Source organism: Kogia breviceps, chromosome 6 (genome assembly GCF_026419965.1).
Source record: "Kogia breviceps isolate mKogBre1 chromosome 6, mKogBre1 haplotype 1, whole genome shotgun sequence".
Lineage (NCBI taxonomy): Eukaryota > Metazoa > Chordata > Mammalia > Artiodactyla > Physeteridae > Kogia > Kogia breviceps.
The window spans coordinates 31,225,687-31,243,658 of record NC_081315.1 but is presented as its reverse complement, the minus strand read 5'-3'; the positions used below and the strand labels follow the sequence as shown (position 1 = coordinate 31,243,658).

Here is a 17,972-nt window from a genome sequence, read left to right as displayed (position 1 = left end):
ATTTCTAAGCTAACTGCTGAGGGCCTTTGCTACATTTTTAATATGTTAAGAACCTTTGAACCTGGCAGCTCTCAAAATAATGCAAGTGGTGGAGAAGTGCGTTCTTTGGATGGGCAAGTCGCCTCGTGTTGTGCCAGGCCCTGACGGGTGCTCAGTTTCAGTCCCCAGGAAGGCGGGGATGTGACTGTCCTTCGTCAGCGGCAGCGGAACCCAGAGGGTGAGAGCACAGGCTGCAGAGTCCCAGCTCTACTGTGTTCTCGCCGTGGGACCTCAAGCAAGTCAGTGCTCAGAGCGTCCCCATCTGTAAGAGAATTCCACTAGTACCTCGCCCGCAGAGTCGGTGTTGCCACTGGATGAGTTTATGTAGAGAAAGCACCCATTATTGTTGCTGTTGGAACTACTGTTAACATCATTAGCAGCAGCAGTAGCCACGTGCCGTCCCCACCCCTTCCCCCCGCAGGGCTGGCCGCTGATCCCCGTGTGGCAGGTATTCAGGCAATAAAGCCAGGGTCCCCATAGCTGACGGGTCACTCCCTGCCACATAACCAGCTGTCCCATAATGTGTGCTCTGTGGCCTTTTTCTTCGAGCCTGCCACCGGGCACCTGTCTCTCTCGGGTTTCATTCTCCTTCTAAATATAGCCCAGCCCCATCCTGCCCTATCATCAGATTCCCAGGGTGTGTGACTTAGGACAGGAATGGCAGTTGAGAAATCAGCCTTCATCCTCTTGCAGCAAGATGGCCTTCTGGCATTTGGTCATCTCTGAAGGTAGGCTGGAAAAGTCGGCTTCCGGGCACCTGGCTTTAAGGCCCGATGCAAGCGTGGGTCAGGTTCCCTCCCAAAGCAGCAGGGAAGGGGAGTGGTGACCCCTCTGCCTTGCCTCACCCCAACAGTGACCAGCGGACAGACCCACTGGCAGTGGAGGGTTCGTGTCTGCATCCGAGAGGCTGGCCTGGCATTGGCTCTGGGTGTCATGGGATGCTTTGGGAAATTTGATTAAGATGTGAAAAGGATGCTTCCCAGTTAGTCGCAGAGCTGTAAAGAGTGTCTGGTGTTACACAAAAGCCAGGACCAATTGTCCCTGCCACTTGGGCTATCTCTTGAAGGAACAGTTTGAGACATAGTCTGCTGGGAGGCTTGATGCCCTGTGTAGCTGAAGGTTCAGCTCTGTCTGATGTGGGGTAGATTAGTGCTGGCTTGTTTCTTCTAAGAAGGACATTAAGGGTTCCCTAACGCAGTGGCCTTTCTGCGTTGCTCTTTTTTCTTTTTGGCTGCACCGCGTGGCTTGAGGGATCTTAGTTCCTCGACTAGGGGTTGAACTCGTGCCCTTGGCAGTGAAAGTGCAGAGTCCTAACCACTGGACTGCCAAGGAATTCCCCTGCGTTGCTCATGATATGGTTTTCATGTAAGGGAATTAACTGGCCCGTTGTTTTCCCGAGAAAACCAGTTGGCTGCGTGGCCATGTTCACAGGGTCTTCTGAGATCTGGGCCAAGCTTATTAGCATTTGCCAATCTCACAGAAAAACGAAGAAGGCCTTACCTAGAATGCTGTGCGTTTCTTTCTTGGTAAGCGGGCTTCTGATGTAAAGAGCCTGAGTGGGCAGCCCGTGTGTGACTTTGCGTCCATCTGTCATTCTCCGAGCGGGGGCAGCTCGGCCTCCTGCAGCCCCGCTGCCCACAACTCGCCCTGTCACGATCGCAGACTTTCCCATCCACTGCAGACTGTGTACTGAACCCACATATCCCCCAGTGAAGCACAGCTCCAGCTCGGAGAGGCTGCCTCACAGCACTGACACGAAAAGACAAATAGAAATCTGACTTGCCATGTTACCCATCCAACAAAAAAAACACCCAAGGGTAGAGGAATAGATATTCATCACGTCCCAGCAACTCAGCCAGGCCTGTGAGTTCAATATTTCTCGGTGGATTTAGAAAACCTTTCCTTGGCAAAGCAGAGTCCTCCTCCTGACAGCTCTTCACCAGCAGGCCAGCCTCTCTGGGTTAGAACAAAGGGAATCCCGCTTAGCTGATTTGGGCCGGGGTTTTCTCCCTCTCCAGTGGTTTGTGGGCCGTTGTGGAAGTTTGAATACTTTTCCATAAGTTAAACAGAACCTTCTCTTCATGCTGCCTGGATTTGCCTTTATCTGTAGTCAAGCTTTGGCTGCTGAGGTGGCCTTTGCCCTGGTTTAGCCTGGGCAGAATAATACCATCAGCTTGAAAAGAGATTCAGGAGATGATTATGGGGTGATTCAGTAGGCTTGTCACCAGAGAATGCAACGGTTATAAAGGGCACGTAGTTTGTTTTTTTGTCTTTTTACGGAATTTCCATTTTAGCAGCTGAGTGCCTGTGTGTATATTACAGCACCTACAATAACGAAACATTGAGAGCACTTTTGTTAGTGTGTCTCGCTTCTTCCCAGTATCGTATTTTTCCAGAATGTTCTTTTGCTTAATGAAGGTGCTCTGAAAGGGGCGAGGGTGAGAGCCTTACCTGCAGTATAAAGTTAAAAAGGAATATTTTAAGGAAAGTGTGGTTTGATTTGAATTTCAGCAGGTAAGGGAAACCTACTATTTAAAATGCATTTGGAAACTTCAGCCTCCAAGATGTGGGTGGAACATGTTTTTACTTTCCTCATTGAAAAACAAGGGGTGGGCTTAGCCAGATTTCTTGGTTTTGCCAAATCCATCTGAGCAGGCAATGTAGTGTATAACTCAATGAGTGCCTTGGGGGTTACTCTTAGGCATAATTGTGGCAATTCCAATATTTAAAGGTGAACATGGTATGATAAAGGGTGTGCGTTCACATGTGATTTTTTTTTAAAGAAAACACAAGGCGATGGGAGACGTTGATTCACCCATCGATGCTAACCAGGCAGCTGCCGTGAACCAGCACTGCCGTAGCTCTAGTCACAGAGAGAACGGGCAGCGTGGCCCCTGACTCACAGAGTTGGTGGTCCAGAGGGGGAGGAACAGTAGGGGCTTCTTCAGGCACGGGTCCTTGAGGAGCCAGCCCGGGTGATGGTGTTCACAGAGCGTAATGAGAGCCAGGACCAGCTGGGCCTCGCTCGGCTCAGAGGCCTGGCACCACCCTCCACCCATCACGTGGTCTAAGTGGGTCACGTGCCTGTGTTCTTACTCATTTTGAAAACATGTAAAAACCACTTCTGTCCCCTCTGGGGATGATGTGAAGATGAGTACAGTTACGATCCACTTTTGATTTTTCAGAAGTAGAATATTCTGTTTGTTCCTTCTTGGTCTGATGCTTTTCTTACCTTTTTCTAGCCATCGCTAGGACTTACAGGAGAAGACAGGCCTGGAAAGAGACAGGACGGTAAACTCAGGCTAGACATGCTGCTCAGGGGTAAAGGTTGTAGGGTAGGGTACCCATGGCTGACACTGAGAGGGCGAATGAGTTTAGGGGATGTCGGGTTTCATCGTCCTCTGGTCCACAAAGTCCAGGCTGTCTGCAGTATGTTCATTCCTTTGACAGAATGCTGTATAAATGCATGGTGACAGTAGTAGAAGTAGTAGAATACTTGCTGTTTACTGAAAGTGATCAGAATTTTCTGGTGACATCTCTGTATTCTGGGGAAGTACCAGTAGATGATGTCTCAGGGACACAGAGCGTGACAGTTTCAGAATGCTGATCTTTCATTTTTTGGAGGCTTTATATCATTTTCTTTTTCTTTACAGAATGAAGTTGGCCTACTGGAGTTCTTCCAAAACGTGATAAAAGAAACTAGGGCAGAGCCAAAAAAAGTGACTAGTTGGGTCCTCAACACTTTTCTGGGCTTTTTAAAGCAACAGAACCTTGCCGTCAGTGAGAGGTGAGTGGGGTCTGGGGGCGCGTTTTCCTTTGTGGTGAACTCTGTGTCCAGAAGCAGTTGACACAGGGCAGGGCTGGTGTTCTGCCCTCCTTCTTCCCCCTCAGGATCTCCTGACGAGACACAGACGTGTCCCCTGTGAATGTCAGAGCCTAGAGCTGTCCACCAACCCCTTCACATCTGAAAGCTCATTTGTTCCGATCTCTGACCATCCACGCTGTCCTTTGTACTGGGCTGGGCTGGGGGCCTGCAGATGGGTAAGATGCGGAGTTTCCTGCCTGCAGGGCATCCCGACTGTAAGAAAGCAGACAGTCGGCTCAGTGCGATGCCGTTACACCGCACGTGTGTTCGGGCCAACACGAATGCACAGCAAGGGGACCTGCACCGAGGCTGGGGCGTCAACCAGGCTTTCCCTCAGGAGGGAGAGGGAGGTTCCCTCTGAGACCAAGCCCTGAGGAGTTGCCAAGTGGAGGGAGGGTTCCAAGCGTTCTGGACCGTAGATGTGATTGTGCGATCCTCAGAGACGAGGCGTGGTGGGCTCGGGAGGCAGCAGGGGAGCTGCAGGGATGGGCAGGGCCACCCCGGAGGCTTCACGTGCCTTTGTCAGCAGCTGTCAGTTTCCCTCTGGGGGGATGGGATGGATGATGGAGCTGAGGTGGGAAGCCCAGTGGGTGCCTCTTACAGGAGCGCCCATGCAGAACTCCCCGTGCCTGGGCCCGAGTGCGGCGGACCAAGATGAGGACAGTGATCTCAAGTCCACACGACGTCCACCTCCCTCCCGTGGGCAGTGGGGTGCGATGGAGTAGAGCCTTTCAACCTGGTGGGAGGTAAAGGAAGAGGGACGGGTGGGGAGGATGCCATGTTCCTCTTGGACACGCAGGGTTTGAGTTGCCTGTGGGACAGACGTCCCCCTCGTGGGGTGACTGATAGGCAGTCAGATATATGGGCCTGCGTCTGCTGGGAGGCGTCTGGGAGTGTAAATCCGAGAGTTCTCACTTGTTCAAAACTCAGCACGTGATAACTGAGACTCTGCCCTATGCCAAGCTCTGTGCTGAGCGTGGGGAAGGCCGGTCCACGAGACAGACGCGGTCCCCGTGGTCCTTACAGAGCAGGGAGTTGGGTGCCCTGAGATGGGGGAGAGAGGAGCTGAGCTCCCTGCTGAGTGAAGGGTGAGCGGGGCCCAGCAGGCCAAGTCCGGCATGCGCTCCAGGCGTGGAGAGCACTGTGCGCACTGCTGTGTGGCATCTCGGGGAAGGCAGGGCGCGGTCCAGTATAAGCGGATCGTGGACCCGCGATGTGTAGACGGTACTGGAAGCCACTGGAGCAGGTGAGAGCTGTCGGGGAGGATACCGTGTGACCGGGCCTGAGGCTCCCTGGACTGCCCAGGGAGCATGGGTGTCACAGGAGCCAGAGGAACGGAGAGTGTCAGGAAGGAGAGAACGAGCGGCAGGTTTAAATGTGGGTGTTCACCAGGGACACACAGGCAGGTGGCGGGGCCCCCGTAGGAGGCCGAGCTGTTCCTGGGGAGCGTCGTTGCTGCAGCAGCAGCGCCCACTGCCGTGGGGAGGCAGAGCCGGGGAGACGGGCGTGTGCTGACTGATACATGAGTCCAAAGAGTCATCTGTCCAGAGAAGTTACCCCTGTGCGATGCTGGCTTCACGGTCGGCCTCTTGCTCGCCTTGTGTATGCCCAGGTACCGGTGTGGCCACGTGGCTCTCTTTCACCTCCTCACGTGGCTTCTTACCAGCCGTGACCTTGGATGAGTCACCCTCAGTGCCCTCACTGTAAATGACAGTGATTGTGCCTGCCTCCAAGGGTTTTTGAGAGGAAAACACACGGCGCCCGTGGGCCCTTAGGGTCTGTTTCCTTCTCTATTCTGTGCTGGTATGTGAGGTACCAAAACGATGCCCCTCGCCCCCCGATCCCCAAACTCCCATGGCGTCTGTTGCCTGTTTGTCTTTCCTTCTTGTCCTCTCCGGTTTGACCTCTCTACTCAGAAACTTCAGTCTTCACACTGAAAAGCCCGGGCCCGTTCAGGCAGAGTTGATGGAGGAGGTATAGCTATACCAGAGCCTGAAAGGATGGAGAGGTCTTGGTGAAGGAGGGGCCGGGCGACATCGTGGGGAACCAGGGCGTGGGGATGGCGAAGGAGCAGCGGCTTTGGGGGGCGGGGGGAGCATAGCTGTGAGGAGCAGAGGGTGGAAAATGGCAGAAAAGTACAGTTGACCACATGACTGGGGTCGAGCCGGAACATGGAGGGTGTGGAAAGTCGTGGGAGCTGAGCCGTGAATCCGGCACTGGCTGTAGAGCACCCTCTGTGTGGAGCTCGTGGAGAGCCAAGCAGGACCCCGGCCCAGCCCTTAAGAACCTCAGTGTCCTGGGGAGGACTGGACTTGTGCACTAATGCTTTTACCTCAAGGCAGAACGGGGTGCTTCTTGTTTAGAACTACTCACAGTGTGGTGCAAGCAGAGAGGGACGAGACCACGTTCACCTGAAAGGCTCCGGGAGCTTTGGGAGGAGATCTAACTCTTAGCTTTAAAAAGCGTTTTCCGTGTTGCTGACTGACTGCTAGAGTCACTGAATTTCAATCTCAGCGGAGACCTGAGCTACCTCTAGTTCAGCTCTTTCATTTAGCAGAGGAGGAAATCCAGGCCCCGAGAGGTAAGGTGCACAACTGCTCAGACCGGAAGCCAGCCCCCTGACTTCCAGACCAGTTTCTCTATACGTTGATCTGTGACATTAGGGGTTTGCTAAACAACCATTTTAGGAGCTTCTACAGGAGCTGAGATTGATAAATTAGCCTGTCAGGGGAACTTGGAGCCTCTGGTATTTATCCAAACAATTCGTAAACACTAGAGTCTTAAGAACTCCAAGGGGGGCTTCACTTGGTGGCGCAGTGGTTAAGAATCCGCCTGCCAATGCAGGGGACACGGGTTCGAGCCCGGGTCCGGGAAGATCCCACATGCCGCGGAGCAACTAAGCCCGTGCGTCACAACTACAGAGCCTGCGCTCTAGAGCCCATGAGCCACAGCTACTGAAACCCACATTCCTACAGCCCGTGCTCCTCAGCAAGAGAAGCCACCGCGATGAGAAACCCACGCACCACAACAAAGAGCGGCCCCCGCTCGCCGCAACTAGAGAAAGCCCGTGCGCAGCAACGAAAACCCAGCACAGCCTAAAATGAATAAATTTATTTTAAAAAGAAAAAAAGAACTCCAAGGGCACCAAACTCTAAATAAAAGTGTGCTTGGTTGTTCCAAAGTCAAGTGAGGAGGAAGCTAAGCAACAGTTCTGTGCTAGAGTTTATGTAGAACGGGAACTGAACAGGAAGCCAGCTCTGTGCAGCAGCTCTCACAGTCTACTCAGTTCAGACAACCGTGGCCTGGGCTGCATATTGCCAGCCTCACCGTGGAGCAAACATTGACCAGCGAGCAGCCTCGGCAGCCGGGCTAACGTTTCCAGCGTCTAGAAGGGTGGCGGCTGCAAAGCCGGCAGCAGTCTCATGGTGTGACGCCAGGCAAGGGGCACTCCAGAGATCACGTTGGCAGGAAGTGGTTTTGCAAGTGAGCGCTCATCTTTAAAGACCTCTCAGAAGACTGGTGTTTAAAGGGTCTGGCCAGAAAAGTGCTTGTTGAACTTGGCTTTTTCATTATTTTGAGTATATTGCTTTTTTGGTTAATAACTCATAACTGTTCATACCAGGTTTGCTTTAGTTAGGAAAGTGGAAGTTACTGATTCCCTGACCAAGTATTTCCTGGTGCTGTCAGGCAGGTGCAGCTGTCCAGTTGTTCACTCCAGCCGAGGGCCTGAACTTCCGGGTCAGCTGCGGGCAGCAGCTCCTGAGGAGCTAGGAAACCAGGGAAGGCCTTGGAGCTGAGAAGGGGCCGAGGCTGACAGGAGGATTAGTCCGGCAGTGTGATATGCGGGCCAGCGTCCAAGAATGGGATGTAGGAGCTGGGAGCCTGTTAGAGGTCACAGCCGCAGGCCTGTTTGTATACAGCCTGTGAGCTAAGGATGATTATTACCTCGTATATTTAGAAACCGAAACAAAGAAGACTGCATGACCGAGACCAGGTGTGTCCCACAGAGCCTTAAATATTTACTCTCTGGCGCTTTCCAGAAGTTTGCCGACCCCTGGTTGAGAACATGTGTGGGGAGACAGGAGCCCGGGCCCCTCGTGGCCAGCGGGAAGAGGTGGAGGAGGGCAGTCAAGGAGGGGGAAGAGAATGGGAGGCCCAGGGAGAAGGGGTTTTCTCAGGGGGGGTGCAGCAGGGTGGGAAGCTATTATGTTTGGTAACTAGTGAGGGGAGGTGATGTTAAAAGGACAGCGTCTGCAGAGGGATAGGGTTGGGATCCAAACAGCAAGGGCAGTCAGTAGCCACTGGTGCTCTTCATTGGTAAAAATAATAATAATAATAATAATAACGTCAGGCAGAAGCAAGTGACTGCAAGATCACTTGGAGGCACTGTCAAGACAGGGCAGATCCGAGCGCTTGTGAAGGTGGGGGGTTAAAGCCGCAGGAGGGAGGAACCTGGCATCCGAGTAGGATGCGTAGCAGTGGCAGGTGATGCAGGCGAGAGCATGGGTCCAGGGGGCTGTTTGATGGAAGAGGAGGAGGCGGGCACCCTAGAAAACTCTGAGCCTTCCATCGGCGGGTGACCTTATGATGCGGGAGGTGAGGGTCCGTGATGAGAAGGGGCGTGGGAAGGAGAGGCTCTAGAACAGCAGCTTGGGTGGCAGTGCCAGGCAGGGGCCCTGGGACATTGGCGAGATGAGCAGAAGTGTTGCTGAGCAGCCGCCGGGGTGTCCATGTCTCCCTGTCTTTCTCCACGAGCCTCTGTGTCCCATGAGCTTGGGCCTAAAATGAGCTTGGGGGTTGCGACGGGCGGCACATTTCACGGGAACAGGGGTGGCTCTGGAGGTGTCAGGGTGTCTGCTTCCAGAATCCAGGCTGGAGATGGAGTCGTGATCCCATAAGAGCTCTAGGGGACTGGGTGAAGTTGGAAGGCTTGGGAAATGCCATTTCCCCTGGTCTGCAGATGCGCCGGGCTGGGGATGGGAGACTAGCCTTCCACGTCGGGCTCTTCTTTAGTGGAGACACACCACGGCCCAGAAACCAGTGTGATCTGACAGCAGCCAATCAGTAGCTTGTGCTTATGCTGCCGTTCTGTTCCAAGTCGGCCGATTTATTTATTTAACCTGATGATGGGGGCCTTTCAAGGCCAGGGTGACAGGTCCTGATCTTCGTCATCATCTTACTGGAGGTGAGCCCTGGCACAGCTGGAATTCGTAGACACAGTGTCCCAGCCATCCCTGTTGGGGGGAAGGAGTCTGTGACACAGATACTGCTGACCTACTGTGTGTCGAGCACTGTGGGTACAGAAGGGCGACTGAGAAACCCCAAGTCAGTGGAGATATTTCATAGCAAATGAGGGTCATTGGATGAAAGGCAAAGTATTTTTAGTCATGCTGTATTCTATTTCTGTCCTCTGTCCTCACATCCCTTTATCATCAGCTTATGTGGGAGTGGGGACCCTTTCGTTTGCAGGCTTGAGAAATCTAGTTCAGCCTCAGTGCTTATTACAGGTTCTAACACAGTCTATACTCTGATTGGCCTTTATGTTTACTAGGATTGTAGAACATCCAAGAAACCCGAATTTTTAAAACAGCCTGGATTCTTTTTACTTGTCAGTAAGGTGGGAAGTTAGAGAAAGGGTGTCTCGATTTCCCAGCTCTCTGCCCCTCGTCCTGCTGAGATTTAATCAGGGCGGTCCAGACACTGCGAACCTACTATCCTCTTGGAATGATCTTTTATCCATACTTCGGGATAGGCAGGCACTTGCAGGACATTGGGCCCCCTCTGTGTGTCAGCTGTCTCCCGCGAACAGCCCTGTGAGGTTTCACTGCACCTGAGTCAGACCTGGTGCCCTTGCACTCCGGTGGCCTGGAATTCCAGGAAATTGGCATAGGGGCTAAGCGGTAGTTTCCTTTTTACTATCTAAGAGCTTAACAAAGAAATTAATAGTGAGTGATGGGAACTGAGACTTAAACAGAAGGTGTTTTCAAGTAGGTTAAACGTTCCAGAAGCTTCCGTTTACACAGACACACTAACGTGCTATTTATAAGTTGTTTCAGTCTATTTAAAACTGGTCCCCTCATGACCTCAGACAGCGTTTCATTAGCCTAGTTGCTGCATGTGTTTAAAAGTAGCAAAACCGTGTATTTTAAAAGAAATAGTCTGTAATTCAGTCTTTCCACTAATCGTAGGCACTCACCGCCCCCCTCACCCCAGAATGTCAATTAATGACACTACGCGTTTGGTTGCATCTCGTCCTTTTATATCATGGGATCTTGGCAAATAAGTCCCTTCCTAGAAGTGTAGGCATTATGAATTCCAGGCCCTTCTGTGAGAAGCTGTTGAGAGAGCCTGCGGGAGAGAGCAGCATGTGTATGCCCATGAGGGTGGCTGACGACGTGGCTGGTAGTCACTGCGTCCCTAAAAGACAGGCTCTTACGATTAAAAAGAATTTATATTTGCACAAAAACACTCGAAAACTGGCCTTGTTAGCTGTTTTCTTTGAAGTAATTTTTAGGCTGATCTTTCAGTCGAAAATATTTAATTACTGGGTTTTGGTTTTTTTCTCTTCTCGTCATGGTTCTTGAATTTTGCAGCCCCCTCCTTTTTTTGACTAATTAAACTGAGCAGTTGTCTGTCACTACAACTTCTGCCAAACTGCGGTTATTGTTGGGTAGTAAAATAAAGAAAAACAACACTGGTCACAAAACTGTGTTCTATCCTAAAGTACAAAATAACTAAATAACATAGAGCCTAACTGGCCTGTTACTTTTATTCCTAGGTGTGGATTTAATTATTCAAACCTACAAAATCACGTGCTTTGATTTGATTTTATTTTTTTTTTAATTTAATTAATTTATTTATTTATTAATTTATTTATTTCTGGCTGTGTTGGGTCTTCGTTTCTGTGCGAGGGCTTCCTCTAGTTGTGGCGAGCGGGGGCTACTCTTCATCGCCGTGCACGGGCCTCTCACTGTCGCGGCCTCTCTTGTTGCAGAGCACAGGCTCCGGACGCACAGGCTCAGTAGTTGTGGCGAGCGGGCCCAGTTGCTCCGCAGCATGTGGGATCTTCCCGGACCGGGGCACGAACCCGTGTCCCCTGCATCGGCAGGCAAACTCTCAACCACTGCACCACCGGGGAAGCCCCCGTGCTTTGATTTTAAATAACCATAAATGCTTATGCCGACAGAGTGAAATGTGCATGTTTCTTCTCTCCTTTCTGGGGCTGCTAGTCCGGTCACACCCTCTGCCCTGGCTGAGCTGCTTGACCTGCTGGACAGGAAAGCCATCTCTTCATCAGCAGCTAAACAGGTATGTCCCCACCTCCCAAAGGGTCCGACCACCCTGCCAGCCCCGTATATGTTTTATGTGAAACTCAAATGCCATCACTAAGTGAATTTCATCATTGAAGTATTAAATGCCTCTAAGTGCTATTTTTATACTGAGGGGTAGAAACATTTTATTTAGCAAATGAAATAAAGCCAGTACTATGTATGACGCAGGTAATTTGCTTCTCATCTTTGCTAACTAGAAGGAGTAGTTGTTTGGCTTTGCCTGGAATGTTTCCCAAACATTTGTTTATGTGAAAGGTGGGCCCTGAAGCTCCTGGGGGCCTCGGCCTGCGCGCTTCCCCCATGCCCTGTGTGGCCGACGCTGCTCCCTGGCCCTCGTCCTCCCTCTCCCGTCCTCTGCAGCCTCCCACCCAGTACCAGGGGCTCGTTCGTCTTGTCACGTGGTTGCCCCTGAAAGTCAGTCTTCCAGCAAGAAGGTTGAGGCCAGACAGACTGCCTCCCACTTAGTAGATCAAATCTTACTCACAGGCCCAGTGTGTGAAAACCCAGAAAAACAGCGTCTACATCACAGGCGGCCTTCCGCCTCATCTCCAGCCCCACCTGACAGTCTCAGGTGGGCGCAAGGTCCCTGGAACTCAGAAAACTCTTACCAATAAGCACCCAGAAAGATAAAGAACACCAAGGCGGCCGCCTGATCTCAACTTCAGATATCACAGCTGTCAGTTCTTCAGCCAGTAACTTCATGTTATTTTAATGGTGCCTTTGGCATTTAATATTTATACATGTCCTCAGTAGTGGCAGGTTACATAGTGAGGCTTTAGAAAAGTGGCTGCTTTTGGCTAATTACGAGGCACCGTGGAGCATACACCCAGCTCTGTGCTGTGAAACTGGGGATGGGAACTAATAAAGGCTCTGTTTACCCACCACCAAGTGAGGCTGTCAAGTATAGGGACTGCGCCACATTTAGGAGAGGGCTTTGGCTGCCTGGATGTCAGAGGAATACAAATGTTTATGACGGTGCTCAGCAGTAGCGGAATGATTAGATGGCCTGAGGGCAGAAAGAAACTCTGTATATACACATAAGAGCAAATGAATGGTTGCATTTGAAACCAAAGAGGAAAAAAACCCTCCCCTTCCTACTCCTCCTGCCCCAGCAAAGAAAACCTAGTGCAGATAATTTGTTAGGTTCAGAGGGAAGAGACTAGAACTGCCGGGGGGGGGTGGGGGTGGGGGGGGTGGGGGGGGTGCTGACAGCTGGGTTCAGATACAGATAGAGACATTTTTGGATTCTGTCGGCTTCCAGCATGTTTAAAGGAGGTGGGGTGAATCCTGGCTTCCGTAAGGCAATCACAGAACCAAAATAAAAGTCTGATTGTGTGTCCCATGAGGGCATCTCCCTTATACACCATTGCCTTAGGGGATTTGCTTTCTAATTTTTCTATGTTGTTTTCTGTTTTTTTTTTTTTTTAAATAACTGATCTTCTGGTGGAAAAAAAATGGTATTGGTTCATTGTAACAAACTTAAGTAATGCTGAAAAATATAAAGATTTTTCAATTCTACCACCTTGAAGTAACTACCATTAATACTGGATGAACGGGACTTCCCTGGCGGTCCAGTGGTTAAGACTCGGCGCTTCCATTGCAGGGGGCGCGGGTTCAGTCCCTCCCTGCTTGGGGAGCTAAGATTCCACATGCTGCATGGCGTGGCCAAAAAATTTTTTTAATTAAAAAAATATATATTTATATTGAGTGAACATCATCCCAGGCGGCTTTCTGTGCCTACATACAGTTAGCAGGGTGGATTGTAGGCTGGGCAGACAGGAGGTTAGAAAAATAAGGCTTTTGAAAATAAGAGGTTTTAGTGTACTGTTTTTTAGTTTTATTTTTTAAGAAGCATACAGTTCGTTGGTTTTTAGTATAGTCACAAGGTTATAACCATCACCACTATCTAATTCCAGAACATTTTCATCACCGCAAAAACATAACCCTGCATCCAATTAGCAGTTTCGCCCCATTAACCCCTTACCCTAGGCAACTGCTAATCTACTGTCTGTCTCTATGGATTGGCCTATTGGCCTAGTCTGGACATTTAAGATAAATGGACTCATACAATATGTGGCCTTTTGTGTCTGGCTTCTTTCACCTAGTGTCATGTTTTCAAGGTCCATCTATGTTGTGTTAGTACTTCATGCCTTTTTTTAAAAATTATTTTTGCTGTGTTGGGTCTTCGTTTCTGTGCAAGGGCTTGCTCCAGTTGCGGCAAGCGGGGGCCACTCTTCATCACGGTACGCGGGCCTCTCACTCTCGCGGCCTCTCTTGTTGCGGAGCGCAGGCTCAGTAGTTGTGGCTCATGGGCCTAGTTGCTCTGTGGCATGTGGGATCTTCCCAGACCAGGGCTTGAACCCGTGTCCCCTGCATTAGCAGGCAGATTCTCAACCACTGCGCCACCAGGGAAGCCCACTTCGTGCCTTTTTATGGCTAAAGAATATCCCATCGTGTGGACAGAACCACATTTTGTCTACCATTCATCAGTAAGTGGACACTTGTGTTGTTTGCTGGTTTTGGCTCTTATGAATAACGCTGCTGTGAACATACATGTACAGGGTTTTGTTGGTGCATATGTTTTCAAATTTCTTGGGGCTGTACCTATAGGAATGGAATCTCTGGGTCATGTGGTAATTGTATGTTTAACATTTTGAGGACCTGCCGGACTGTTTTCCAAGTGGGCTGCACCATTTTACAGTCCCGTCAGCAGTGTGTGAGGGTTCCAGTTTCTCCACATCCCCGCCAGCCCTTGTAATTGTCCTGCTTTTTGATTGTAGTCATCCTAGTAGGTGTAACGGAGTAGCTCATGGTGGATTGATTTGCATTTCCCTGATGACTAATTACATTGAGCGTCTTTTTTTATTTTTATAGTCTACTGTAAAACGTAACACATAAATGTGTTATAATTAATTTTTACTGAATTTGACAGAGGAATCCAAGTAGGCCTTAGGTTTTAGAAACCCTGTGAGGCAGAAAGACTCTGGTTCCACTGGTTCCTGGTGTTTCCTCTGACAGAACTGGAAGAGGTCCTACCAGTGATTGAATAACCAGGAGATGAGAAAGAAAGTTGACTGAGAAAATGACTCCTAAGGGTGACAGATACGCAGAAAGAGTCATCCTGACCTGAGAACGTTCTGAACTCCAAAGACTCTCCCACTTTGTCTAATTTATTCTTAACCCACCTCTTGCCATCTGGCTCTCCCTTCCATGATTGTCCATTATTTTCATCCCTGACACATTTCACTGCACCTTCCCCCCAGGTGTCCCAACAGTGCTTCTGAGATTTACAAACCTCATCCCCTCAGCTCCCCGGGCCCGAGGGCAGTTAAGAGGTTGCTGCCGTGAGGCAGCCCTGTCTCTCGGAAACAGAAACTCGAAGATTATTCATCACCATGAGCAACCTCCTGGTAGCTGTGGACAGAAGCACCCGGGCTCCTCTCGCAGGATCCGGTTCTGTCTAATGAAGTAGCCCCCATCTCCTCCCCTCGCCAAGGACAGGGCACACCAGACTCCCACCTGCAGAATCACAACACCCCTGCGGCTAGCACGCCAGGGTCCTGAGCCTCTGGGGACCCGGAGGCCCCGGGCATTGTCCAGACTGCTGGCCAGCCAGGCCCCAGGGGAAATCACCCCAGATGCCTACGTGTCTCGTCTGTGCCAGCCTGGAGTAGGTGCAGACGGTCCACCGTCTCCCGAGGATTGTCCCTCTCATGCTTCCTGTGGGACCGGGCTGGACTGGGGCTCCACAGAGATGGAAGTCGAATTTTAACACGTGAGTGTGCCATTTAAGCAATTTCCTCTTGTCTACCTTGGGGTCTACTTTAAACAGAAATCACCAAAAACCTTTTAATGTGGAAAATGTTACGTCGTGCAGTAAAACTTACGATTTGATGTCTTTTTCTCCCTTTTAGTGCGTCAGTTCTTTGCACATTTTCCTGTGCCCTGCTTCTCTTAAGGGCCTAGATTGATGTCTGTGCCTTTCTAGAAGAATGACCTTTCATGATACTTGCCTTTGCCCAGAGGGGCCCCCTCTCTGTCTGTCACTGCTCCCTCCCTGCCCTCTCCCTGGAAACAGGTCTTTCCTCCACCCTCTGACCCTGGAAGCCCCAAACAGGCAGGGACAGGCCAGGAGCCTGTGTGCTCTCCTTTTGTCCTTCCCTCCAGATTCTTTAAAAATTGCTTTAGCTAGAGAAATGGTTGGGTAGTAGTTCGGAGGGCGTGTGCTCGGTCACCAGGAACTGAAGCCTGAGTTTCCGCCCCATGCGTCAGAGCTGGCTTCGGTGGTCGGGGTGTGATCGGGGGTTCCCAGCTTGCAGTACTCCCTACCCCGGTGGCCATTTATTAACCCAGATGGCCGGCCCCGCACCAGGACCCCCTTGTGATGTGGTTTGTCTTGGGGGAGCGTCAGCAGGCCTGGGAGCTGCACGCCTGGCCAGAAACAATTGCACTTCGGCAGCACTTCCCAGGGCGGCGATTAAACACAGACGAAAGCTGAGGAGTTATGCCGCAGCACGAGGCTGGCAAGCACAGAGCCACGATGGCTGCAGCCAGGAGGCCAGGGGAAGCCGCAGAGTCTGTCCTGGAGGTGGCCGGGCCCCCTTTAGTGGCTCATGCCCTGCTGGGCTACAGCCAGGAGGGCACAATCTGTGCCTTAAGTAGGAACAAGCAGAGGATTGGATTATGGAATCCACTGTGTCAGCGCAGGGCAGCTAATTCGGGAAGTGAGAAAGCTGGTGTGTTCTAACTCTGGGAGTGGGAGAAGTCTGCAGCCACCAGGCACTTGCTCCTGGAGGCTGCTGAGGTGTGCTTCCCTGGGCCACTCCTTGGTACCCTCCCCACTCTCTCAGGGAGCAGCCAGCCTCTCTGTGTGTAAAAGCATCGTCCCAGCATTGTCCTGCTTTTCCTTCTGAAAGGTGTGGTTTGGCCTTGGTCCCTGACTGCCTCAATTGCCTTTATTCTTGTTATTTTGGCCCAAGCAGATCCATCCAGTGTTTGGGCCTGTCGGGTCCCAGCTGTATTGGGTGCCAGGCAAAGGCTGACCCCTGGGCAGCCAGCTCAGCTCAGCTCTGCACTTTCAGCCACAGTGGCTGCAGGGGCCTGTGACCACTAGGCGTTCAGCTCCTCCCAGGCCTGGGCTGCAAGCAGAGTCCACACCTGCCGGGCTTTCCTGTAAAGAGTTGCTGCATAGATTCTCATAAATCACTCTTGCAGGTGATTTCTGTTATAAGCCAGGGATCTGATCTCTCTTGAGATCTCCATTCTCTCTTCCTGAATGTTGGACATTTTCAACTAGAAACTTTTTTAGGAGACTCTGCAGGTTAACAAAATAAACACTGGTCAAAATCTACCAGTAGGGGGTCATTTAAGTAAATCATGGTGAATATTAGATTTTTTTGTTAATACAAGGAAGTACTTCTGTAATCAGTGAAACAGAAGCAGGTTACAAAGAAAACCATGGAAGGGAAAATACCAGAATACTAACATTGGTCACCTTGAGGGGATGGGAATCGGGTAAGATTTCTCTGTCTTTTCTGTATTTCCTTCCTTATTTTCTACAGTGAACATGTATTAAATTTTATAATTAGGAACAATGTTTTAAAATTGTAAGTCTTATTCAAGAGAAATAAATCAGGGAAAGGGGGCAGAGGAGCTCTTCAGACGCTGAGTCTTATCCGCATCACAGATTGTCTGTTCTCTGGTTCCTGTGCTGTGGGCACGCCGTCAGTACGTCTGCTGAGAGCAGGGGAGGTTCTTACCCGCTGTGTGCCCCTCTCCTCAATGCCTTTCTCATTGTCGGCTGAATACACATTTGAAGAATTGAGTTGGAGGCACTTATGTTCAGTATTTTTCTAAGAGAGGGGACAGATCTGCGTACGCGGCCAGGGCTGTGTGGTGGTCGCCAGAGTGTGCCCTGTAGGCGCGCTTTCGGAAGGATGACCCTGAGACGCCTCTGGGCCACAGTCACCGTGGGCGCCCGACAGACAGCCGAGCTGAAGGCACACTGCTCCGGGCAGAGGGGCTCCTGGCTGGAAAGTGCTCAGTGCCGCCTGCTGGCTGAGATGGAGGCTAACGGGATTCCCCTCCCCTTCCAACTCACACTAGAGAAACAGGCACTGTGGAAAACTGTTCTGGGACACCCCTTCTTTACAAATGTCTTCCTTTTTTCCAACTTTATTAAGTTTGGGAATTGGTTATCTTTTTAAGTAGAAAAATACCCACACCGTCAACTGCTTATTATCTTAGCCAGGTTCGGGGCCACATCCACCTGTGGGGATGGATGTGGTAAGCCTTGGGGCCCAAGGATTGTGATTTATGTTTTTCATTATTTTCCATTCTGTATCTTCATTATGCGCCCCTCTCTCGCCCCCCTCCCCGAAAAAACTCCCGTTTCCCAGCAGAGGCCAACTTTTCATGACCCCCTCTAAGTGCAGTGGTTCCCCCTTGCAGCCCGTGTGGGCCCCATCCTTCACCAACATGTCACTGCAATTAATTAATTCAGTGGCACTCCCGTCAGCAGGGGCCCTGTGAGTGATCATCTTCTCACACTCGCCGCCCCCCCTGCTGTGCCCTTGGAGTCGGCGAGTGGGGACGACCCGTCTCCGCCAGCGTCTCCACCGGCCGGGTCTCGGGCTCTGTTCTGAGGGCACAGCTCAGCGCGGGGAGGCCCGGGTGTGTCTGCATGCAGTTGGGAATCCACTGACTGCTCTTCCACCCCAGCAAGTGGAGCTGGCAGA

General features: G+C 51.1%; 1 protein-coding gene across 6 annotated transcripts in view; it reads left to right on the top strand.

Moving 5' to 3' along the window:
- Nucleotides 1–17,972, top strand: part of GATB (glutamyl-tRNA amidotransferase subunit B) — an 85,487-nt gene that overhangs the window by 59,137 nt on the left and 8,378 nt on the right. For all 6 annotated transcript variants that reach the window (XR_010841001.1, XR_010841003.1, XR_010841000.1 and 3 more), the window contains exons 10-11: nucleotides 3,693–3,826; nucleotides 11,134–11,212. Coding sequence is in view for 1 of the 6 variants with exons in the window: in XM_059066716.2 (XP_058922699.1) it covers nucleotides 3,693–3,826; nucleotides 11,134–11,212 (213 nt within the window). In the remaining 5 variants the exon portion in view is untranslated. The remainder of the gene's footprint in view (nucleotides 1–3,692; nucleotides 3,827–11,133; nucleotides 11,213–17,972) is intronic.